The sequence below is a fragment of the Parus major genome, chromosome 4 (assembly GCF_001522545.3).
Source record: "Parus major isolate Abel chromosome 4, Parus_major1.1, whole genome shotgun sequence".
NCBI lineage: Eukaryota > Metazoa > Chordata > Aves > Passeriformes > Paridae > Parus > Parus major.
The window spans coordinates 31,590,247-31,610,086 of record NC_031771.1 but is presented as its reverse complement, the minus strand read 5'-3'; the positions used below and the strand labels follow the sequence as shown (position 1 = coordinate 31,610,086).

Genomic DNA, 19,840 nt, shown 5'->3' with positions numbered 1-19,840 from the left:
AAGCATTTCTGTTCAAAGACTATTATTAGATGCCTCCTATATGACCAACTATTTTGAGGGAGATTATATAACTAACTAGATGGTTTCCATTTTGAGTACAGGGAAAGGTACTAAGAAATTGTATGTGCTGCTCATTAGGATTGCATGAGTAAACAAGAAAATAGAACCAGCAGAATATGGAAGGCAAATATAAAATGGTGTGAAGCTATGCACTGTGCACTACTCACCAAATAGCAATCAAGAAAGAATTCAAAGGTTGAAAATTTACTAAGCAACTAAAAGAAACAGAGTTCTTCTACAGAACAACAGAACAGCATTTTGATGAAAGTCTTAACACATTTCACATATCAAGAACTTCATATTGAGGGCGGACTTGTTCTATTTGTGGGAAGACAAGAAAAATCCACATCACTCTATGGAAATGGAGGACAGCCTACGTTAGATGTAACTAAATGCACTTGCTCAGCTGAGGCAGTTAAAAAGGAAAAAAAAGACAGCAAGAGGCTAAAGTAAAGTAAACTACTTAAAAGTCTTAATTGTATTCTAGTGAGAGCGGAATAAGCACCTTAGTAAAATACCTTGTAACACATGATGGAGCTTCCTTGTTCTAACCAACACACCAGCTGATTTCCTATAGCCTGCTTCAATCTCCAAGTCATATTTGAAAACCAGACCAAATCTGAGATTTAAAGTCTGGATCCTATGCATGAGTGGAACTATTTTATGCTGTGAAAGAGAAAATTTTCTGAATACCTAAAGGAAAAATTAGGGAGAGATGAAGACTCTTGGTAGACAGACATAAAGGGTTATGAAGGCACTTTATTTCTCAGAGATAATTGCCCTTTCTGAGAAAAGAAATTGCTGTAACTCGAAATATGTGTTTTAGGAAAAGCAAAAAAAGGATAGGCACAGATAGTATTAAAAGCTCTTCAAAAAAAAAAGTGTATTTTTTTTTCTGTAAATTACTAAAATCAATCTCTAAAGCAGAATATTCCATTAGTAATATAGACAAAAAATAAACAATTAAACACCAGGAACTTCATCTGTTCTATATTGACGTATCTTCTCTATAATGTTTGACTTGCTGTTTAATTAGTAGAAATAAGTAAAGGATATTTCTATTGAAAAACAATATGTGACTGGCAGAAAATGAGTCAGACTGTGGTTTTCCTTCTAAATCTGCTCCCAGTAACCTCAGCTTCATCACTTATGAACAGGAGGTTTGATCTTATGAGCAGATTTTTGATGATAGCAGTGGGAGTCCTAAAAGAAATGTCAAATCCAGATTGTACTAGCAAAGAAAAAGTACCAGTAAAGGCTGTGCCTTAGGCCTCTCTCTAGCATTCCTAAGTAGTGGCTGCTTCTTCAGTTCTTCCATTTGCATGCAGTGTAGTTTTCTTGCACTGCCAATTCACAGAATGCCTTAGTCATATTTGGGAAGAGCCACGCATAGGGTCTGTGGTTCCTCATATCTCCTACTGTCAGACATTTGCATTCCAAGAATCTTTATTAGCTGTGTGGAGAGCCTTTCTAAGGAATCAGGAGTTGCTTATTTCATCTCTGACATTCCTTATCTAATGAAGCCATTGCATGGGTAAGCACAGATAGCTGCCAAAAGTGCAGCTACAGTTTTGCCAGCCACCACTATGCAAATTTCAGTAAATATTAAAAGCAAACATTTCACTTAAAACTGCAGTAAGATGGATAAATCATTCTAATCTACGTACCTTGGTATGAGCCCTACAATTCTTGAGGCAGCAAATGGCAACATATTTACAGAATAATGGTTTTGCCTTCAGCTTGCTTCTCAAAACTTCTGTGGACTGGGAAAGCAAACTTAATAGAGCACCATGTAAAATGTAAAATGGGTATAAACAGAACTTTAACTTATGTGAGGACTTCTGTTTCTAGACTACCATGCTTTTATTTGTCCCATGCTTCTTGCAGCTGTATAAACCCTATTACAACACTGAGTCAGGTTTCAGGGATTGTAATAATCCCTGCTGCAAATGTTAAGATTAGTAAGACTAATTTTTTTAAGAAGAAAAAAAAAGAAACATACTTAGGTCTACTGAGATTACTGAAACTGCTAGTTTCATTGATGGTGGAGGGTAAGCAGATCTGGCAAGTTTCTGTACAAAATGGAGTGAAGAATATCAGAAAACATGTTTCAGTTGGAAAAAGTGAATTTGCTCAGGAGATTCATAACATGTACTATAAAATGCTCATGCCCAAACATGGGTCTTTCCCAAAAAACAGAACTGAATTTAGTTTTCACAGAGATTAGGATAAATTCTCTTAGTCGTGCTTGAAAATGGGGAACCAGTACTCTAGATTGACTAACTTACTCTAAGAGCAATGTGCTCACATTCTCTGTAATATTAAAAGAATTGATAGTTAGCAGTAGGTGCCCATCAGTTGTACTATAAATGAGAGATAGCTTCCATTTGTCTAAACTTTTTCCTTTGGCCACCTGAAAAGCAGAGCTTTATCAAATAAAAGAAGATAAAGAAAAGCTGTTCACATATTATACAATATTTTTATAAAGCACCAAAATGCTCACGTGAAAGGCACTGCATAACTGCAAAGTAAGCTATTTTTATAATGTTAATGTATGCATGAATTGCAAGTACATAATACTAATAACATTAAACGATGAATCACTTGGATTTGAAGCAGCATGTTAGCATTAGACTAAAAGAAACATAACAGATATGTCTTCATAACAGATTTATTGCAGAAAAAATTTAGTCTCCTAAAATCTACCCTGAATGTAATCCTAAATCTCCTAGTCTCTGTTTTGACCTGCAGGTAGCTGAAAAAAAAGAACCCCAGTATTTTAGGAGTTATTCTACTTGTTAATTACCTCCAATTCCCAGGCACTTTAACTTATTTCCCTTTCCCACAGGAAGTCAGATCTATTCAAGTTCACACTACTCCCAGTCTTAAACTGTGCACTCATCCATGCTGAGTAGTATCACACCAAATGGTAGCACACTACTTGAAGGCAATGAAGTTCTTGGAAACAGGTCAATACCAAACACTTTGAACTTGCAGTAATTCAGTGAGGTACTTCTGCAACTTTATCTTTTGTGAAAATTGAAACAGGTGAAATTATCTAGTTGAATTATTCACCTTGATTTTTAAAATAAAATAGCACCTCTTCTCTATCCAATTACCTACTTATTTAAGAAGTATGCTAATTGCTTGATCATATGGTTATTGATCCAAGTTTTCAATACTTAAATGAGTCACTCACTGTTTCAGTTAGCAATTTTTTCTTATTCCTAATGATCAGTTCCCCTGTCGTGAGTCACTTCAGGTAAGGCAACTTACAGAGACACAGAAATAGAAATTAAGTACATTTCTTAATTATAACATGTGAAAGTGTTTCATGAGGACAAAAGCTAAGAAACACTTAAATACCTAAAGGGACCATATCTTAATAAAGACTTATTCTGTACAAAGCTAAGCTTCCAAATTTTGTTCAATCTGCTGTCTTAAAGCAAATTCTATCTCCTCGCTACATAACATAATTTTTAAATATCCCAAAGTGTAAAAACCCCAAATAATATTTTAATCTTCACTTTTTTTCTAAAGCACGTGGAATATGAAAATTCATGACAAAATATCTACTTGATGCTCTTCTACCACCACACACCTCAAAATGTGAGCAAAATGGTACAAGGTACAAAAACCTCCATAGCTAATTCCTATAATCTAACTTTCCTCCCTTCTTTATATCTTTGTGCTCAGGGAAGGAAATATGGATAGTATGAAAACGACTTGAAGTTGGATGATCCTCATGGATCCCTTCCAACTCAGGTTATTCTATGATTCTACGACTTGTTTAGTTTCTTACGTTACAGGGAATAGGAGGGCAAGGGAATTTCTTTTACTCCTTCTTTTACCATTGCATGGGCTGGAAAGGCAGGTCCTTTTACAAGTAAACCAACCACGGTTCCAGCCCACTTATCAGAGCCTGATCAAACTGTAACACTTGTTAGAAAAAACACACTTTCCAGATGGGACCCAGAACCAATAAAATAAGCTCATTATTCACTGCTGTTTAACATTGTTTCTTCCATGTTCCTCCTATTATAAGCTTTTAGTCCATAGCTTTTCCTACCTCACTCAAAACCCTGCCAGCTCTAATAGCCCAAACTGAAGTTTAACATTTTCAGCCATCAGCTATGAATGTTTGCAGAGAAGTCCTATTTGTTCAATTTTATTTTCCATATCTTTAAGCATAGCTTTCACATTGCCAAGAATGCATTTACAGAGCATATTTCAGACATCACAGGATTTTATTAGAAAGAATTTTTAAAGCATCAAGTTTCAAAGTTATACTTGTATTTACTTTATTTATGTTTTTAAAGCAATGTACTGTATTTTAAAAAGATACGTCCTGTTTAAGTAACATTAATAAACTGCTATAATTGCCCTTAAGAAGCCTAAAACAACCCAAGATGTGGTACTGCCTTTAGGCAAATGAGCAAACATGTCAAAGTGTATTAAGCATGATATTTAAAATGGGATTTGGAATAGCACTTCGTACCTGTTGAACATTGATAAGTAGTTATGCCAGAATTACTTATTCCAAACACTTCTCTGTGAAAAGCCTCACTACTCTTGTCTTCTCTTTCAGCACAAGTAAAATAGGCCTAAATCATGCAGGTTCATTCCCACCTCTGTTCTACTTAGCCTCTACATTTAGTTTTCATTTTCACAGATCACTTTCAATTAGTCCATGACAAGCAGATTGCTGATGTATTTTCTCACTGTCAGACTTCTTGGCTGTTGATGCTTTGCACAATACTGGAAAGGCCTAGAGACAGCTTATAAGATTTATACAAATAAATTCTGAAACATGAAGTAAAAGCAGCCTCTTGGAATTCTGCCTCTGGCACTGTTTCAGCACCACTTTTGTGGGAAATCTGTATTTTAAAACTACTTCAATTAAACTTTGTTTTAAAACTAAAAATGTTTAACATGGACAAAGCCCGTGTAGCGAAAGAGCTTTCTGAAAATATGTGGTGCCACATTATTTCAAAGTTCATCCAAGTCTCATCCAATTCCTATGTAAACACAAGGCAAAAGTGCTTTATGTTTTTTTTCCACTATGTAGATAGCAGCATCATTTTTATTACTTCACTTTTAAGTTTTTCATGTTAGCCATCAAGTATTTTGATAACATCTTCATCTAATCTTTGAGTCTTTTTATAAATATTAGTTCATACATTATTTATTTTGTGAGCATTAGAAAGGAACTTTAGATCTGCATTATTTTACTGAGAAGCAGAAAAAGAATAAAAGAATAAAGAAGTGAACTGAGATGTTTTTAAAGTTTCAGTAATGCAATCAGAAAAACTAAACCAGAGACACTGGTATTCACAAACAGAGAAAAATAAAGTACCTGAGCTGAAATTCTCTTCCTAATTCCAATTTAAGAGAGTAATTCTAGTTCCAATAACTATCCCTTTGTTTTTACAACTGCCTCTTGCGGCACTCATCTTTATGCACCTAACAGGCTTTATCCTTCCAATTCTCAGGATGAAAAAACCACACACAAAAACCAAAACCAAAGTATGAAACTTTCAAACCCCACAATTGACAAAAGATATTTCCACATTCATGAAAAATGACAGCTCCAAAGAAAGAGAGCCTGGTAATGCACAGAGCCTATGTAATAAAGGTGAGGAAATGCTTACATCATGTAGTCAAAACTATTCTGGAGAGACAATAAATAAATGCAACATAAGAATAACCCCAGTGTCCAGATCTTCCTTGGGGCTTTTACAAAGTCCAACAAGTAAAGAGTTTGTGCCCCCATAGGCCACCTTCCCAACCACATCCACACATTCTTTTAGATCTTTGAATATTCATTTTGTAACATCAGTGGATTGCTCTGATTTCTAGCAATTTGTCTATTTTATAAGATCTATATAATTACTGTTACCACAATCTGAACTTTGTAAAGATCATTTCACATAGGAAAGAGTCATGCTTTCCAGGTACCTATTTTAAATACTGTACTCTGTGGTGACAGGCAAGCAAGTAAAAAATCTCTGCCCTTTCAAACAAAACATTTGGTTATCATTATTGTGCGTTAACTCCAGGAGCAAATTAAACCCCAAATAAACCACTCCCCTTTCCCCTTCTGGTGAGGGAGGGACAAAAGCTTATGGATTGAGCTAACAATTTAGTGAAAGATGGTTTTCTTAACATCTAGAGAATCCAAAGTTCTCAAAATCTTTTATAGCAGACCTGAAGGAGGAGAAGGGGGTGGAAGGCTGGGGAAAATCCTCCTCCTCTGTTTCTCCTATAGGCTGGGTATGATTCATAATGGATACCCAGAGGTATCGAACAAGACCCAGCCAGGTGAACACACTGAATATACATCCCTAATGACCCTCATTGCCCTTGGCATTACCATGTCATAAACCAGTATCATGCAGTACATCAACAAAGCAATCCTAATCCCTCTCCCCACTCTGAAAAACATCATCACCAACAGCACATATGGGTGCATACACTAGGTTAGGTCCCACACACCCAGCAAGGTGGTAACCAGTCATTCCTATAGAGTAACAACCTGGCTACACCCACAGGGCACTAAGCTGTGCCCTCTCTCTGCAACCACACAATTGTATACTACAAGAGTCTCCCAAATGCTCTTCTTAAGGAGCACCACGGCAAATTTTCTTTCCAAGTGGTTCTAAGGTAAAAGAACTATTACTTACGAATTACGAAAACCAATGCACTAGCATTGCTCAGATAGGCCACACTGTTTTTTAAAGCAGGTGGGTATGTGACCTACACAGGCCTTAACTTCACTGTATGTTTTCCCCAGATGCAGAAAATCCAGAGGGTGTGGACTCTGGAAATGAATGGAGAATGGAAAGGAAATATCTGAAAGATGCATGCTATCTACCTAATACCTGCAGGCCACAAATCCCTATAGGCAGCCACTGCAATAGCTTTAACATTTGTGCTGGACTATCACCCCCTCAATTTCCAAACAAAGCCAGAGCTCTGTTCTAGCTCTAGTTCAGAGCACTGTTCTAAGACAAGGAGAATTAAGGAGCAGTTTCACAAGTCACTGAGTTGACTTTCAACACTACATTCCAGATCTGCTCTGAAAGAAAATTCAAACTCCAGCGATTCCTGAAGATGGGCAGGTCTTACCTGAAAATCAGCAAAAGCAAACAAACGAAACCCACAAGAATGGCATGGTATGGTCCAATAAATAAAGAGTATAAAAGGAAATAAATAAGAAGGGAAGAAGGGCTAAAAAAATAATAAGGTAAACTGCAAATAGTTATTATTTTGACTTATAAATGAAGAAAAAAGCCCAACAAAAGTAGACATTATTAAGAGAAAGAAAAAATAGTATTGTGACAAAAATATTGAGGAAGCTGACATACAGTTTTCATATTGATATACATTTTATCTTCATTTGAGTGCTAATAAAATACTGAATGACAATATATTACATCTGAACAGATTTCTTAAATGAGTGTACTGCCTGATTAAAACCAGCAACATTTTTTGGTTTAATCTCAGCAATAAGCATACTGTTAACACTTACAGATATTTATCAATGCTGCCTCCATACACATCTGGAAAAACATCCAGATCTGCAAACAGAATATTTTTTACTCAGGGAACTTCTTATGTACAAGAATATTCTCCCACTCTTAACAAGCACCCTCTGTAAAAGGCTAGTAAGAAGACTGATTAATAGGATTCTACTCTGAGAAGATTAATAGAGGACTATGGGAGATTTCTGTATAAAAGTACGTTTATTGGGAAAACATTTTAATAGAGAAAACTATGGGGAGAATATAAGAAAAATATTTATATTTGTGAGCAATTTGACAACTAACTTCATGAATTATCACCCTTAGGAAATAAATGCAAGATATTCTGGAGACATTATTTACAAATGGCTGGATAATAAGAAAACCACTATTTCTTGTTACACTATTCTAAATATTAATAAAAAATTATAATAACACTGAAATAAGGGAGCAGAAACAATTGCATAAATTGTGAAAGTATTTTAGACCAATTCTTACTGCAAAATACTGCATTTTGGGAATCAGATAAGAATCACTTCTAAGCTCAATACAAGACTTGATTTTTTTATTGTATAAGAATAATATATATAGCTGTTACTCATTTTCAAGTCACAAGAGCCCTCTCCTCCCACACAGAATACATCCTAATCTTTTTATATCTTTTACGAAGTATTTCTGCAATCACTGTAGCTAACATAATTCTTGTAATCTACTAAACTCTGTTTTTAATTCACATTAAGCATTTCATTGTTCAGAAGCAAATTCTGGTCTGGGATAAGCCAGCAAGAATGGAATTAGAAAATACTTTAAACAAATTTATCATAAAATATCTTCACTAAAGTTTCCATCTTGAATAACACAAGTATGTATATAGGCTAAAATATATAAAAATATATGAAAAGTAGGACCTGCACTAATTCCAAAATCTAACTTAAATAGTGAAGATTCTACAAATAAAAAGGTAACACAGCAATTTTGAAGATGACTATTAAAGAATTTCTACATGAAACCAAGGAACACACTTGTGAAACAGGTTTTGTTTTTAACTAAGGACACCTAGAATGATAAAGCATATCCCATTACCACACATACATAAAAAAATATGATAATCACTGATAAAAATAAGTATTACTAAAGCCTTGCCATTATAGAATTAGTAGAACATCTTTATCTCTCACCAAGGTACTGCTGTTTCACTACAACTACAAAATTTACCTCCTAGGAGACTTCAAGAAACAAAACTAAATTCTATCTCTAAACCACAGTTTTTCCTACCTCAAATCAAGTCCAGTAAAGAAGCAGAAACGACATCAGTGATACCTCTTACATTTCCAAGATTTAAAACTACCAGCTGCTGGGTAGGTAGTTTAATCACTGTTGTCCTGTACACCTGGGGTTTTACACAGCTGTGCAGAATTGTGTTAAGCATGACTTAATCTGATGTTCAATATGTTCCATTTTCTTTGCAACTGTGCCTGATGGGAGGACTACGGTGGTGACATAGTTTATTGCATGTTTTTAGTCTTCAAAACCTTTAAAGTCTGTAAAACTGGGTAAGATTTTGAAGCTGTAGAAATCAACATAATTTGGTTTTATTATAAATTTAAGTATTATACTTTGCATTTGTTTCTATATTTTCTACAAACAGTTCTGGGTTGCATGCAAATAATGTGTCTAGGTGGGGATTTTAGGTATTTGTTACAGTTAAATCTAGACAAACAGCACTTACAAGAAGAAAAGGATTATAATGAGAGCAAATTTTTCCTTAAAGCAAAGAAACCTGTTCTTGTTATGTAGTGTATGGAATATGCCTTATTTTTAATTTGGATTTTTTTTTTTGCACCAGTTTGCTGTGGAAAAAGGAAAAGAATATATTTTGCACAAAACATTTCAATACCTCTTGTGCTACAGAAGCTGGGTGAATATCTGTAAATATTTTAATCACAGCTTACAGCTCAGGGTAGACCTCAGAAAATACTTTAATCACAGCTTATAGCTCCAGGCAGACCTCAGTAGCAATTAAATATTCAGGTGGTGAGGCAAATTCTGAAGAGGTCTAACTCACACCCAGCTGGGATTTGCTTTAGCTAGCTCAAGGCTAATATGAGTATTTTAAACACTGCATTGCTAATGGACTTTGAAGGACAGCTACTGACTGATAAAATGGTTTTGAGAGTAACAGAAATTTTATTTCAACTTATATTTTACATATTTTAGACCTTCTTTAGAAGGCAGATACCCTAGAATGTTTCAAATCACTCTGTAGCTTCCTAGGTCTTAGGTTGGAATCTGGGTTGCTCAGAAATGTAAGAATTCTTCTGACCAGTAACAAAATATTAATTGTAAAAAATCTGATTTTCTGCTAGTAGAACTTGCAAGTTAGACATTGAACTTGGAAAAAAAAAAAAAGGGTTCTTGAAATCTAACTGGTCATTTTCTTTTGGATTTCAACACTAAGATTCTAGTTGTAAGGTCTGTTATCAAAATATTATGTTTTTTTCTATTTGTAGTACAAAGCAACTTTGGTCAAATTTCATTACTCAGACTGTAACACACACTGTTTTACTTTCAGTTGTGTATGGCTATGATCATCTAAAGAACTGAAAATTTAAGAGGCTTTCATAGTCAAATATCCTTCAAATACACACCTTGTCTTTACACCACATTTAATGGTACTAAGATTCTGCAACATTGTTTTCTTTTTCCCCATAAGAAAAGTAGCAGGATAAAAAAGGATTCTAGCTGAAGTTTGTATCAGCTGAGGACTTTGAAAGTTTAGCTACAGAAAAAGCCATGAAAAGGGAAGAAAGCCAGTTATAAAGATTGCTTGAATCCAGGATAAAATGTGAGGCATGGAAAAGCAGTAACATGCTAAAAGATCAGAAAAAACTATTGATTCTTTTGAAGGCCTTTTGCTCTGGTGTCAGTTGGATGATTTCAGTTACCAGTGCTTGATGCTGCTTAAATATCAGCTGTATTCATTATTGTGCTGGACAACTTTTTGAGTGCCCGGTGAAATAACTTAGTGAGTTTCTTATCGCCATTAAACTATTGTTACTCACTTATGACTTTAGGAAATGTGGCTTCTGGTTTTCTTCCCAGCTGAGGCAAAAAACCAAAACAAACAAAAAAACCCCACAAAAATCCTAACTGTTTTCTACTTTAATCACACTTATTACACAGACTTCCAAAAATAGCCTTTGCAGTGGCTATGTTATTGAAATTGGTTTTTCCAGGAAATCTGAAGAGCTGAAGCTTGGTTTCTATAGATTTTATTGCTATATGCAAATGTAGAGACTATGGCAGCCCTGGCTCAGGCCCTTTTCTGCATCTCCTGTTCAGCAGATTTTGCATGTGCCAAATGGCTTGCTCTTACACTTCTCACAGCAGGTAACTGTTCAGCTTGTTCCATAGCCCTTCTTTATGCAATACAATACTTCCTTAATATCCATTTTTACTTTCTACCTATTCAGAAGTCTTCACAAAAAGATTATATCTTTTACACTTTCATTTTGTTTTTCTGGCCAGTTTCTTAAAAAACTGTAAATATTTTGAATTAGTATGATAATGGTGTAAAGATTGTTTTCCACATATATTACAAACCAGAAATCCAGTCTAATGAAACAATTGTCTAAGAAAAGTGCTTTAGAAAACTGGATTATTTTCATTATCAAAATACAAGAGAATGGTCAACTATTATTGCATCATTGATGTTTTCCTCTATTTTTAAACCATATAAAACTCCCATTTACAGAAAATATTTCTGAAAGTAGCACAGACATTCTTCACTTGCTCTGCAATATGTGGGTGGTTTTAAACAGGCTTGTCTTTTTCCACTGCAGCAAATTAACTGTTTCCTGGATGTATATATAGGATACACCATAAAACTCCTTTTCATATCCAGAAAGCACAGTGATGTGCCTAGATGATACTATGAAACTGTTTAGAAATTCCAAGTGATTAAGCTATTATAGATAAAAATCCACTATATATTTTTCTGCATGCTTTCTCATCTGGAAAGAACCACCTCCTTTCGCCAACATTCAGACTTTGGAGTCTCACCCAAACATCACTCAAGTGTTTGCTGTCTCTTAACCCCTGAGCGAGCCTTGGTTTTTTGCTCTCTTGGCTCCACAGCAGCGCTTACTTGAGGGCTCGGTGCTGCCCGTGCTGTGTGTGAGTGACCTCTTCAGCCAAATCGGTGTCACTACAGAAAGCACACGCAAAAGCAGTGCATCAACTTCCGAAATAAGTAATTTTTGAGGTGCAGCTGCCGTATTTTTCCTCTCTTGAAGATCCATAATGAAATAGAGATGAAGGGGGATTTTTTTTTTAGTGGAAACTTTGAAAAAGTAATTTTTGATAGTAACTGATGTGTCTTCTTTCAGTTGCCAGATGGAGAATTATTAATAATTATTAAATAAAACCAATTCGAGAATGGACCATTAAAGTGTATTAATTTGACTGTCAAGGAGCTTTGCAAAAGCCCAAAAAGTTAGCATCAATCATATTTTCCAGAATTCAATAATGGCTGTATCTACAGACTGCTACCAATAGCACAATTAAGAGTGTCAAAAGGGAAATAAGACAGAAATTACAAATTAATTTATATTGATGTGATTACTTAAAAGTATACTTGATTTTGCAATGATCTACTATTATGTCAGCAATGTTTCTCATTACTCATTTTGCTCAGTCATTAAAAGCCTTCTTATTTTCTGATTCTGCCTGAGTTAAGATTCAGAAAAACAGTTTACATGGATCTTGGACACATTCTAATTAAAGACTGTATCTTCTTGAGATATGCTCTTTAGGAGCAAGTAGTCTCTTCTTTTACCTGGATTAATGACGTAACAATCACACAGAATGTTGCTAGAGCCAATTCTGTTTCTAATTTTGCCATGTGGCTTTTAAATCAAGTAGAATTTAATTTCCCAAGCAAATAGAGTGAAACATCTAGTGAAATAAAGACATTAGAAGATGTTATTCTTTGTGCTTTGTAAAACTGCATGATTGACTGCTCTTACGTGACTGCCTCTAGGCAGGTCACTGTCATATCTGTCCTTAGGTATCTTCCACAATCAGGTGATGGTATCTGGTGACTTAACACTTACCTGACATCAGGGACTGGGTTGCCAGCAACTCTGCACTCCAGCAATACTTTGTTTCCTTCAGCAACTTCCTGGCTCCGGAGCTTCTGAGTGAATAGAGGTGGTGAAAGTTCATGCTCTTCCATGTTGATGAAGGGACGGCACAGGACCATTTTGCTCTCCATGATGCTCCCCCTTCCAGAATAGTATTTTTCATTCAGATGAACTCCAGGTAATTTTTCCTCAGGCTCAGTCTCTTGATGTGGTTTGTCAAACTCCTGGTTCACCAAGGTACTTAAAGCTGGTTGTTTCTTATTAGGAGACAGGTATCCACTGTCCGGAGAAGAAGAGTCCCCATCAGGACTACGGCCTCTTGTCTTTGCTGCCTGCCTAAATATTGATGATAATTCCTCTATGAATGTGGCAGCTTTGTCACACAGCTTGTTCCTGAAAGGAGCTTCCCCCTGGGATGTTGATTCAGAGTTTGGGCTTGTCTTAGGCATACATGGACCACCTTTCTCTGAATATTTCAGGCTTCTGACAAAGCTGGGACTAGCAGGTAGAAAAGGTGAGGTGCTTGCTTGTCTCCTAGAAACTGCGACAAAACTATCCTCTGTCTGAGGTGCAGCGGATTGCTCTTCCTGATTCCTTGGGAGAACATGACTTGCTTGAGGTGTCTGTAAAGTGTCTTGCTCATGCAGGTCGGTGTCCCTGAAAGAAGTGTTTTCTGAAGGGCTAGAAAGAGAGGTGTTGAGATAATGAGTTAAGTCTGGAGCTGTGTTCTCATCTTCCTCCATGGAATTAGCAATGGCTTCTCGAGCTATGTCAAGGCTCTTACTTATCTCTTCCTGGGTAAGGAAGGCAGAAAGTTCATTTGAAAATTCACCATTCTGCGTGTCTGACAGGGAATCACATAAAAAGTCACGGTAAGATGAAGCTTCCGACATACTCTCAGAATATCCCTTACTGCTACCTTTCTCTGGAGAATAAGTCTCCTTCAGCATTAAAGAAAGAGGCAATGCCTGGCCACAGCTTCTGTCTTGCATCCTGGAAGACAAAAGAACAAATGCTTAATGAAAAAAGATATATCCTAGTTCCCATAAACTAGACACAAAGCTGGAAGATAAGCAGAACCTAATGGTGCATGACATACCATAAACTTTGGAATCTATTAGAATGAGCCAGGACTGTAAATTGTTTAGGTGGAAATGAGAGCACTTAGGAATCAATTTTCTAATTAATCTTCCCCCAGAAGTATGAAGTATACTTTGTCTGTATATTGCCTAGCATAATCTTGATTCCACTGGACCAATATGTATACATGCTGTTATTTCACATCTGATTAGTTATTTTGCATCAGTTCTATAATGCTTTTTTTTTTTTCCTGGTTTTAGCCTTATGAAGATATTTGGAATATATTTACTTTCCTTTTTCCCATAACATTGTCTTCCAGACAATAAACCATCAAATTCTGAGAGAAGTGTCCAAGCTGAAACCATTATGAGGATACACACAAGGAGATTTGGATTAGAAATTCCAAATCATCCTTTCTGCTTAACGTTGATAATGTATTTAATATTATTTTAATTATTGTGCTAGCATTTTTAACTTGTTACCAACTTAGTAGCACTTTCCTGAACACTGAAAAATAAAATATCAAGCTACCATATGCTAAAAGTAAAGCACTGAAGAAATAGATTTCAAAACCTATATATCAACCAGCACAATAGAAGTGTATAATGTATATTTTGTACCAGTTTCACAAAGCAAAGAAGCACTTATACCTCTCCAGCTTCCCAACATGACTTCAGAATTAGGATGAGCACTTTCTTTAAAGTCAGCAAGAAACAAGACATCAAGGAAACCACACTTTCCTCCAGAGAGGGGCTGGACAGAAAATTCCCTTGTTGAAATGTATTTTACCAACTGGTCACTAGATTGTGGCTGGTGTTTTCTGGAACATAATTATTGTTTCTGCAGAGCATTTAATTAAGTTGAAGATCAGTGGTTTTAATTATCCTGGAAAATTCTCTTCTTCTAACAAAAATTTCTACAAGAAAATTTTTTTACATAAGATTTTAAAAATACATTTTCCTTTAATTCTCTATTGATAGTGGAGAAATGGCTTGACAATCATGCAATGCACTCGGATGTATTTTACATCAGCTGTGCAGGCTCCAATTACCTTTAGTCACTAAACCAGGGCTTACCCAGCATGTAGTCATTAAATGACTGATAGATTATTAGAATTCTTGGCTTAGCATATGTATCTCTTGATATGCCTGTTTTCTTGCCAACAGATTACAACTCAACGCATAAAAGAGAAATATAAGAAACCCAAAGCATTTAGGATTTGATATATGTTTTTATAGAATTCAGGGATGTTTATTATTTTCTGGTATTACGTCTTCCTTTCCTGTTATCTGTATTTACAAGGCAACAAATTCAGCAACCATTTCAATCTCTTGTCAACAAAATCTAAAAAAGTATATACAGTATAAGTGACTGCCACATAACAGCTTTAAAGAAAGAATCTGAGAAGCCCAGCAAACAGTTGGTCTAGAGGCTCAGCTGTTCAGGCATAAACTGGATGAATGCCAGGAAAATAAGGGTTAAACCTGCTGAGTTTCTGCTTCTCTAATCTTAGTTATTTTTTAAAACTTTGTAATCAAATGAACAAAGGTGTTATTTAGACAACATGTAAATATGCGTCCTTCAAATTATATCTTTGTTTAAATCTGACGCACACTGGTTCTTAGCTTGTTCACATCTCAAAGTGACACATTACATACGCAGATTAAGTTCCCTGACTTCCAACACCGAGCTGCTCTAATGTTTCAATGAGCTGTTTCATGGCTAGGAGGACAATTTTACTTATTGTTAGCCACCCAACATGATGATTAAAATTAATATATTATGAATTAACATAATTCTTACCAATACTCAGCTTTGTCATTAGAAAAATATAATGGCTACATACATTGTAATTTTCAAAGTATGGTGTCTAAATTTAGCTGAATCAGTCTATACCTGGATATTTAGATAAAGCTGATGGATTTAAACGTGCTGGTTTATCGGCAATTTCTAATGCTGATAAGCCTTCTTGGTGAGAAGGTGCCTGAAAATGGATTTGTGTGTTTAGCTTTAGGAAGCTGAATAGAAGCTTCCAGGAGAAAGACCTTTTTCAGCCATACTGTAATACATAAACTCGCTATTATTTTAGTGAAACTTGTTACCACAGTGAATTGGAGGTTAAGTATCACTAACCCTATCAAGTAGCTTATAAGATCATAATTAGAAATTTTGAATGCTATTTCTAGCTTCTCCAAGTTAGACTAGAATGTATTTATAACAGTTTTCATCATCTTTACTCATTAGGTAACCTGCAAAGCCATATACTGTATCATTTAAAGACACAAGCATAAAATACAATGTTGCATGCAGGTAAACACTGTACTGTCAACATTATTACATAAAGACTATTTATGGGGTCCTACTTGTATATATTTAAAAATTATGCCCAAGTAAAATCACATTTTTTTATCATGAAGTTTAAATACTTATTCAAAACCTAATACAGATGCTCAAAAGAATCATATGGTAAATATTAAATTTGAAATGTACTGGATTACAATAATTTCAGAAAAAACAGAGTAATCAATCAAATTAAGGTTTTGAAAAGATATATAGTAAAATACTGAAAAACATGGAAAATTAAAGGACTCATTTCAAGAAAAATATAAACACCCTAAATTTTCAGAACCTGCCAAATAAAAAATTATTACTTAACATTGCCAAAAGCCTGTCTCTTCAAAAGAATCATATGAAGGATGAAATGTATTGAGTAAGATTTTTTAAAACAAAAAAGCACATAGTTTTTCTCTGAATTTTGAAATCCTGCAAAAATACTCCACAAATGCAACAATTACATTTAGCAGAAAATATAAACCAGATCTTACAATGAGCAGTTCAATATGAAGAGTTCAAGTATAATTAATAGTAGGTAAAGTTGTTTTTCTCCTTCTCTATCTGAATAGGCTTAAAGTTGCTCCAGCTCTTCACTACAGCTTTCTTGGTCCTTAGTCGAGAAGACTGTGGCCTGCGCGTTACATCCGTCCTCTGCGACTATGAAATTCGTACCCCACTCAGCTATATTTGGTAACTGAACTCATGTTTCAGCAGACTGCCACTATCTGGAATTCCAGCAGAAGCAACGTTAGGCCTGGAAGTGGCACAAAGTTCTGTGTGCTTACAACTCAGAAATTCAGAGAAGTTAGCCATTCCCTTTTTATAGCATTTTATGGTAGTAGATTTTTAATTTTTTAAACAGAATTATTTTCATGATAATAAAATAGTTGCCTTTTTCTACTAAGAATAGTTTAAAATCAATAGCTTCCTTGTGTACCTTAAAATCTTGTACAAAATAAAAAATTAGAATCATTCAGGTTGGAAAAGACTCAACATTTTTGGAGTTACGAGCAGAAATATGGCAAATTTTGTAATAATTGATAGTTATTAATCTGTAACTATATACCACACTGTATGAATAAATTAACTTACTGAATTTCACATCTCAATTGAAATAATTCTGTAATCAGAAAAGAAGTATCTCCCTCATAAAATACACAAAAAATCCCTGGAAAGCATGGGCTTTAAAAATCACAACTCCGATACACGCATTAACACTGAAACAATCAAAATACATTTTTAGTTTCTATATAGTGTTGTAGAGCATAATGTGTAATAGCCAATTCTCCCTTACTGTCTCTGCTAAGAAAGTACTTTCACCTCATTAAACCTCCTGTGAGACTTTAGTCCCAGGGGAAAAAATCTGTCCAGAAGCACTTTTTCAAGCACATAATTTCTGTTAAAACTCAGTGGAAGGAAGAAGTAAACATGAAGGCTGTTGGTTTAATCTACAGACTTTATCACATAGTTTCCAGAAATAAAAGCAATGTGTGGGCAACATGGTTTCTGCCAGATTGCAACCTATTGGGAGTCACATGCTCCAGAGGGGATAGAAGAAATTATAGCTCCAAAGAGATGTTACAGTCCTCCGTCCCTTCTGCCAGCATCCATTATATCTGCTCTCAGATTTGAAATTATTTTGTATACTGGCATTTGCTCTTAGCTCAAGGTCTTCTAGATATTGCCTTGCCTTTTTTACTAAAATTTGTTCCTTGGCAACAATGGAGTGCAGTACATGTACTGTTGTGACAGAAGCGCACAGGAGACTCAGAGCTCCCAAGAGGATCCAGACCATCTTTATGTACTAACAAGTGCCAGTACCAAAGTACACATTGTATTTCAGTGGGTGATAGAGCATCTTGGCATCTTCATGCAGGCAATTACTGTCCCCTAATCACAGCTTGAACAGATTTACTGCTGGACTGGGAATACTTCACAATGTACACAAACACCATTTTTGCAGCTTGAGATCCTTACAATGCTGTAATGAAATTAATTAAAAGGATTTTATTTCAGGTCATTTTATAGTGATTTCAGCTTGGCAAATTAGAACAGAACTATGATTCTAAAAATTTCAAGCCGAAAACTGTGCACAAAGAAGGAGCTGGTTATCCAAGAGTTAACCACTGTATCTCTAATTTTTAAGCAGTCACCCCACAAAGTAAAATCAAGGTCCTTTTTCAGGCACCCAGCTTCTCCACTAAATGCGTTTTGCCACCTTGGAATGGGAGTCAAAAATAGCCTGCATATAAACAGCAACAAGCTGCCTTGGGCTATCTTCAGCATTTTCTGCAGGGAGTGGGTGGATGAAATCCTGGTTCTTGCAATTATGTATTTAAATTTTCACTTCTGGGAAGAAAATATATCTGCTAGTAGATACCTGCAGAGATATTTTAAAATAAATTTAGCTTTTTGAATACAAATAAAGTATTGTTGTGTGTAAATCAAGTATGCCCCAATACTTTTTGTACAGCATGATAGAAACATTTACCCAGAAAGTAAAACATTTGTGTTCAATTAACTCCTCTACAACTGTTAATGAAATATTCTTCGTAACTTGAAAACTTAACAGGGCAAGGTTTTATACAGCTCTATTAGGCCATGAATAAATTTTCCGAACATTTTTATTCTATAATTTAGGGCATGCTTATATCCTTTAATCTGTACTGAATATTTTGGAATCAAGAACTTCCATTTTTATTGCAAAAAAAATGTGTATTCTTCATTATAAAAGTAGTAAAAGCACTATAACACTATAAAAAATGGCAAACAGACTGAAACTTTGGAGTAGTTACACATTTTGCAAGATAAACATGCTTTAATATTGCAATGATGTAGCAATTTAGCATTTGCATATAATATTTTAAAATTAATAATAGCATCAAACAAGATTAGAGATATATAGATAATATGCTTACTCTATTCCTATTGCAGTATTATGGAAAATTCAGCTGATAAACAGAACTCATGGAGATAACAGTTTTCACTACCAGTAGATTGGATGGAACACAGCTGCAGTTTTCCTGAAACCTTAATAATAGTTTCTAACACTAGTCAGCTCGAGTCATTCCAAATCTCATGCCAAAAACCATAAAACTATTCTGGTTGTGCAAGTTTTCCATCTTATGAAGATGTTACATAATGCAAAAGATTTTCATCGTTAATTGAGTAAAAGCAAAATACAGTAATAAGCTCTTTACCCTAATGATTAATGTACTTACCTGAGAAAGCAGAACACCTCTGTTATGGTCCTTGTTATTTTGTATCTTACTCTAAATAGCAACAGAGTCAAATACAAGTAGATAGGCAATCTCCTTTCCAAGACCTGAAGTCAAACACCAGTATGCAAACTTCAAATAGAAATCTCTAAGATCTGCTTCTACTTTAAGTAGCAGAGAGAGATACAACCTCCTTTACCAGTTGCCACAGAAACCTCCAGTTATTTTGAGTTACTAACAGACATTTTTTTCCACCTTTGAAAGAGCAAAAAAATAATCTGGTTGCCTGTGCTTAAACAGACTGGGTCAATGTCTTGCTGTAGTTTGATGCCATACGTGTTTTGTTCTTTACTTTTCCCTCAGTATGCACAAAAATATCTAATTGTGCTTGTAAATGCATAGTAAATTGATTTTTTTTTCATAGCTAGAGCTAGTCTATGTTTTCATAGAGAGCATTGGAAGTACCTACTTGTCATATATG

At 35.1% G+C, this 19,840-nt stretch overlaps 1 protein-coding gene across 3 annotated transcripts in view; it reads right to left on the bottom strand.

Annotated features, from left to right (window-relative positions):
• PALLD (palladin, cytoskeletal associated protein) overlaps positions 1 to 19,534 on the bottom strand; it is a 185,572-nt gene extending 166,038 nt beyond the window's left edge. For 2 of the 3 annotated variants that reach the window (XM_015625025.1, XM_015625027.1), the window contains exons 1-2: positions 19,363 to 19,534; positions 12,698 to 13,720 (exon numbers count right to left, since the gene is read on the bottom strand). In XM_015625025.1, coding sequence (XP_015480511.1) covers positions 12,698 to 13,719 — 1,022 coding nt within the window. In that variant the 5' untranslated portion in view covers position 13,720; positions 19,363 to 19,534. Of the gene's footprint in view, positions 1 to 12,697; positions 13,721 to 16,632; positions 16,792 to 19,362 lie in introns of those variants that run through there. The other variant, XM_015625026.1, reaches the window with a different exon arrangement.
• Between the last annotated feature and the right edge of the window lie 306 nt (positions 19,535 to 19,840).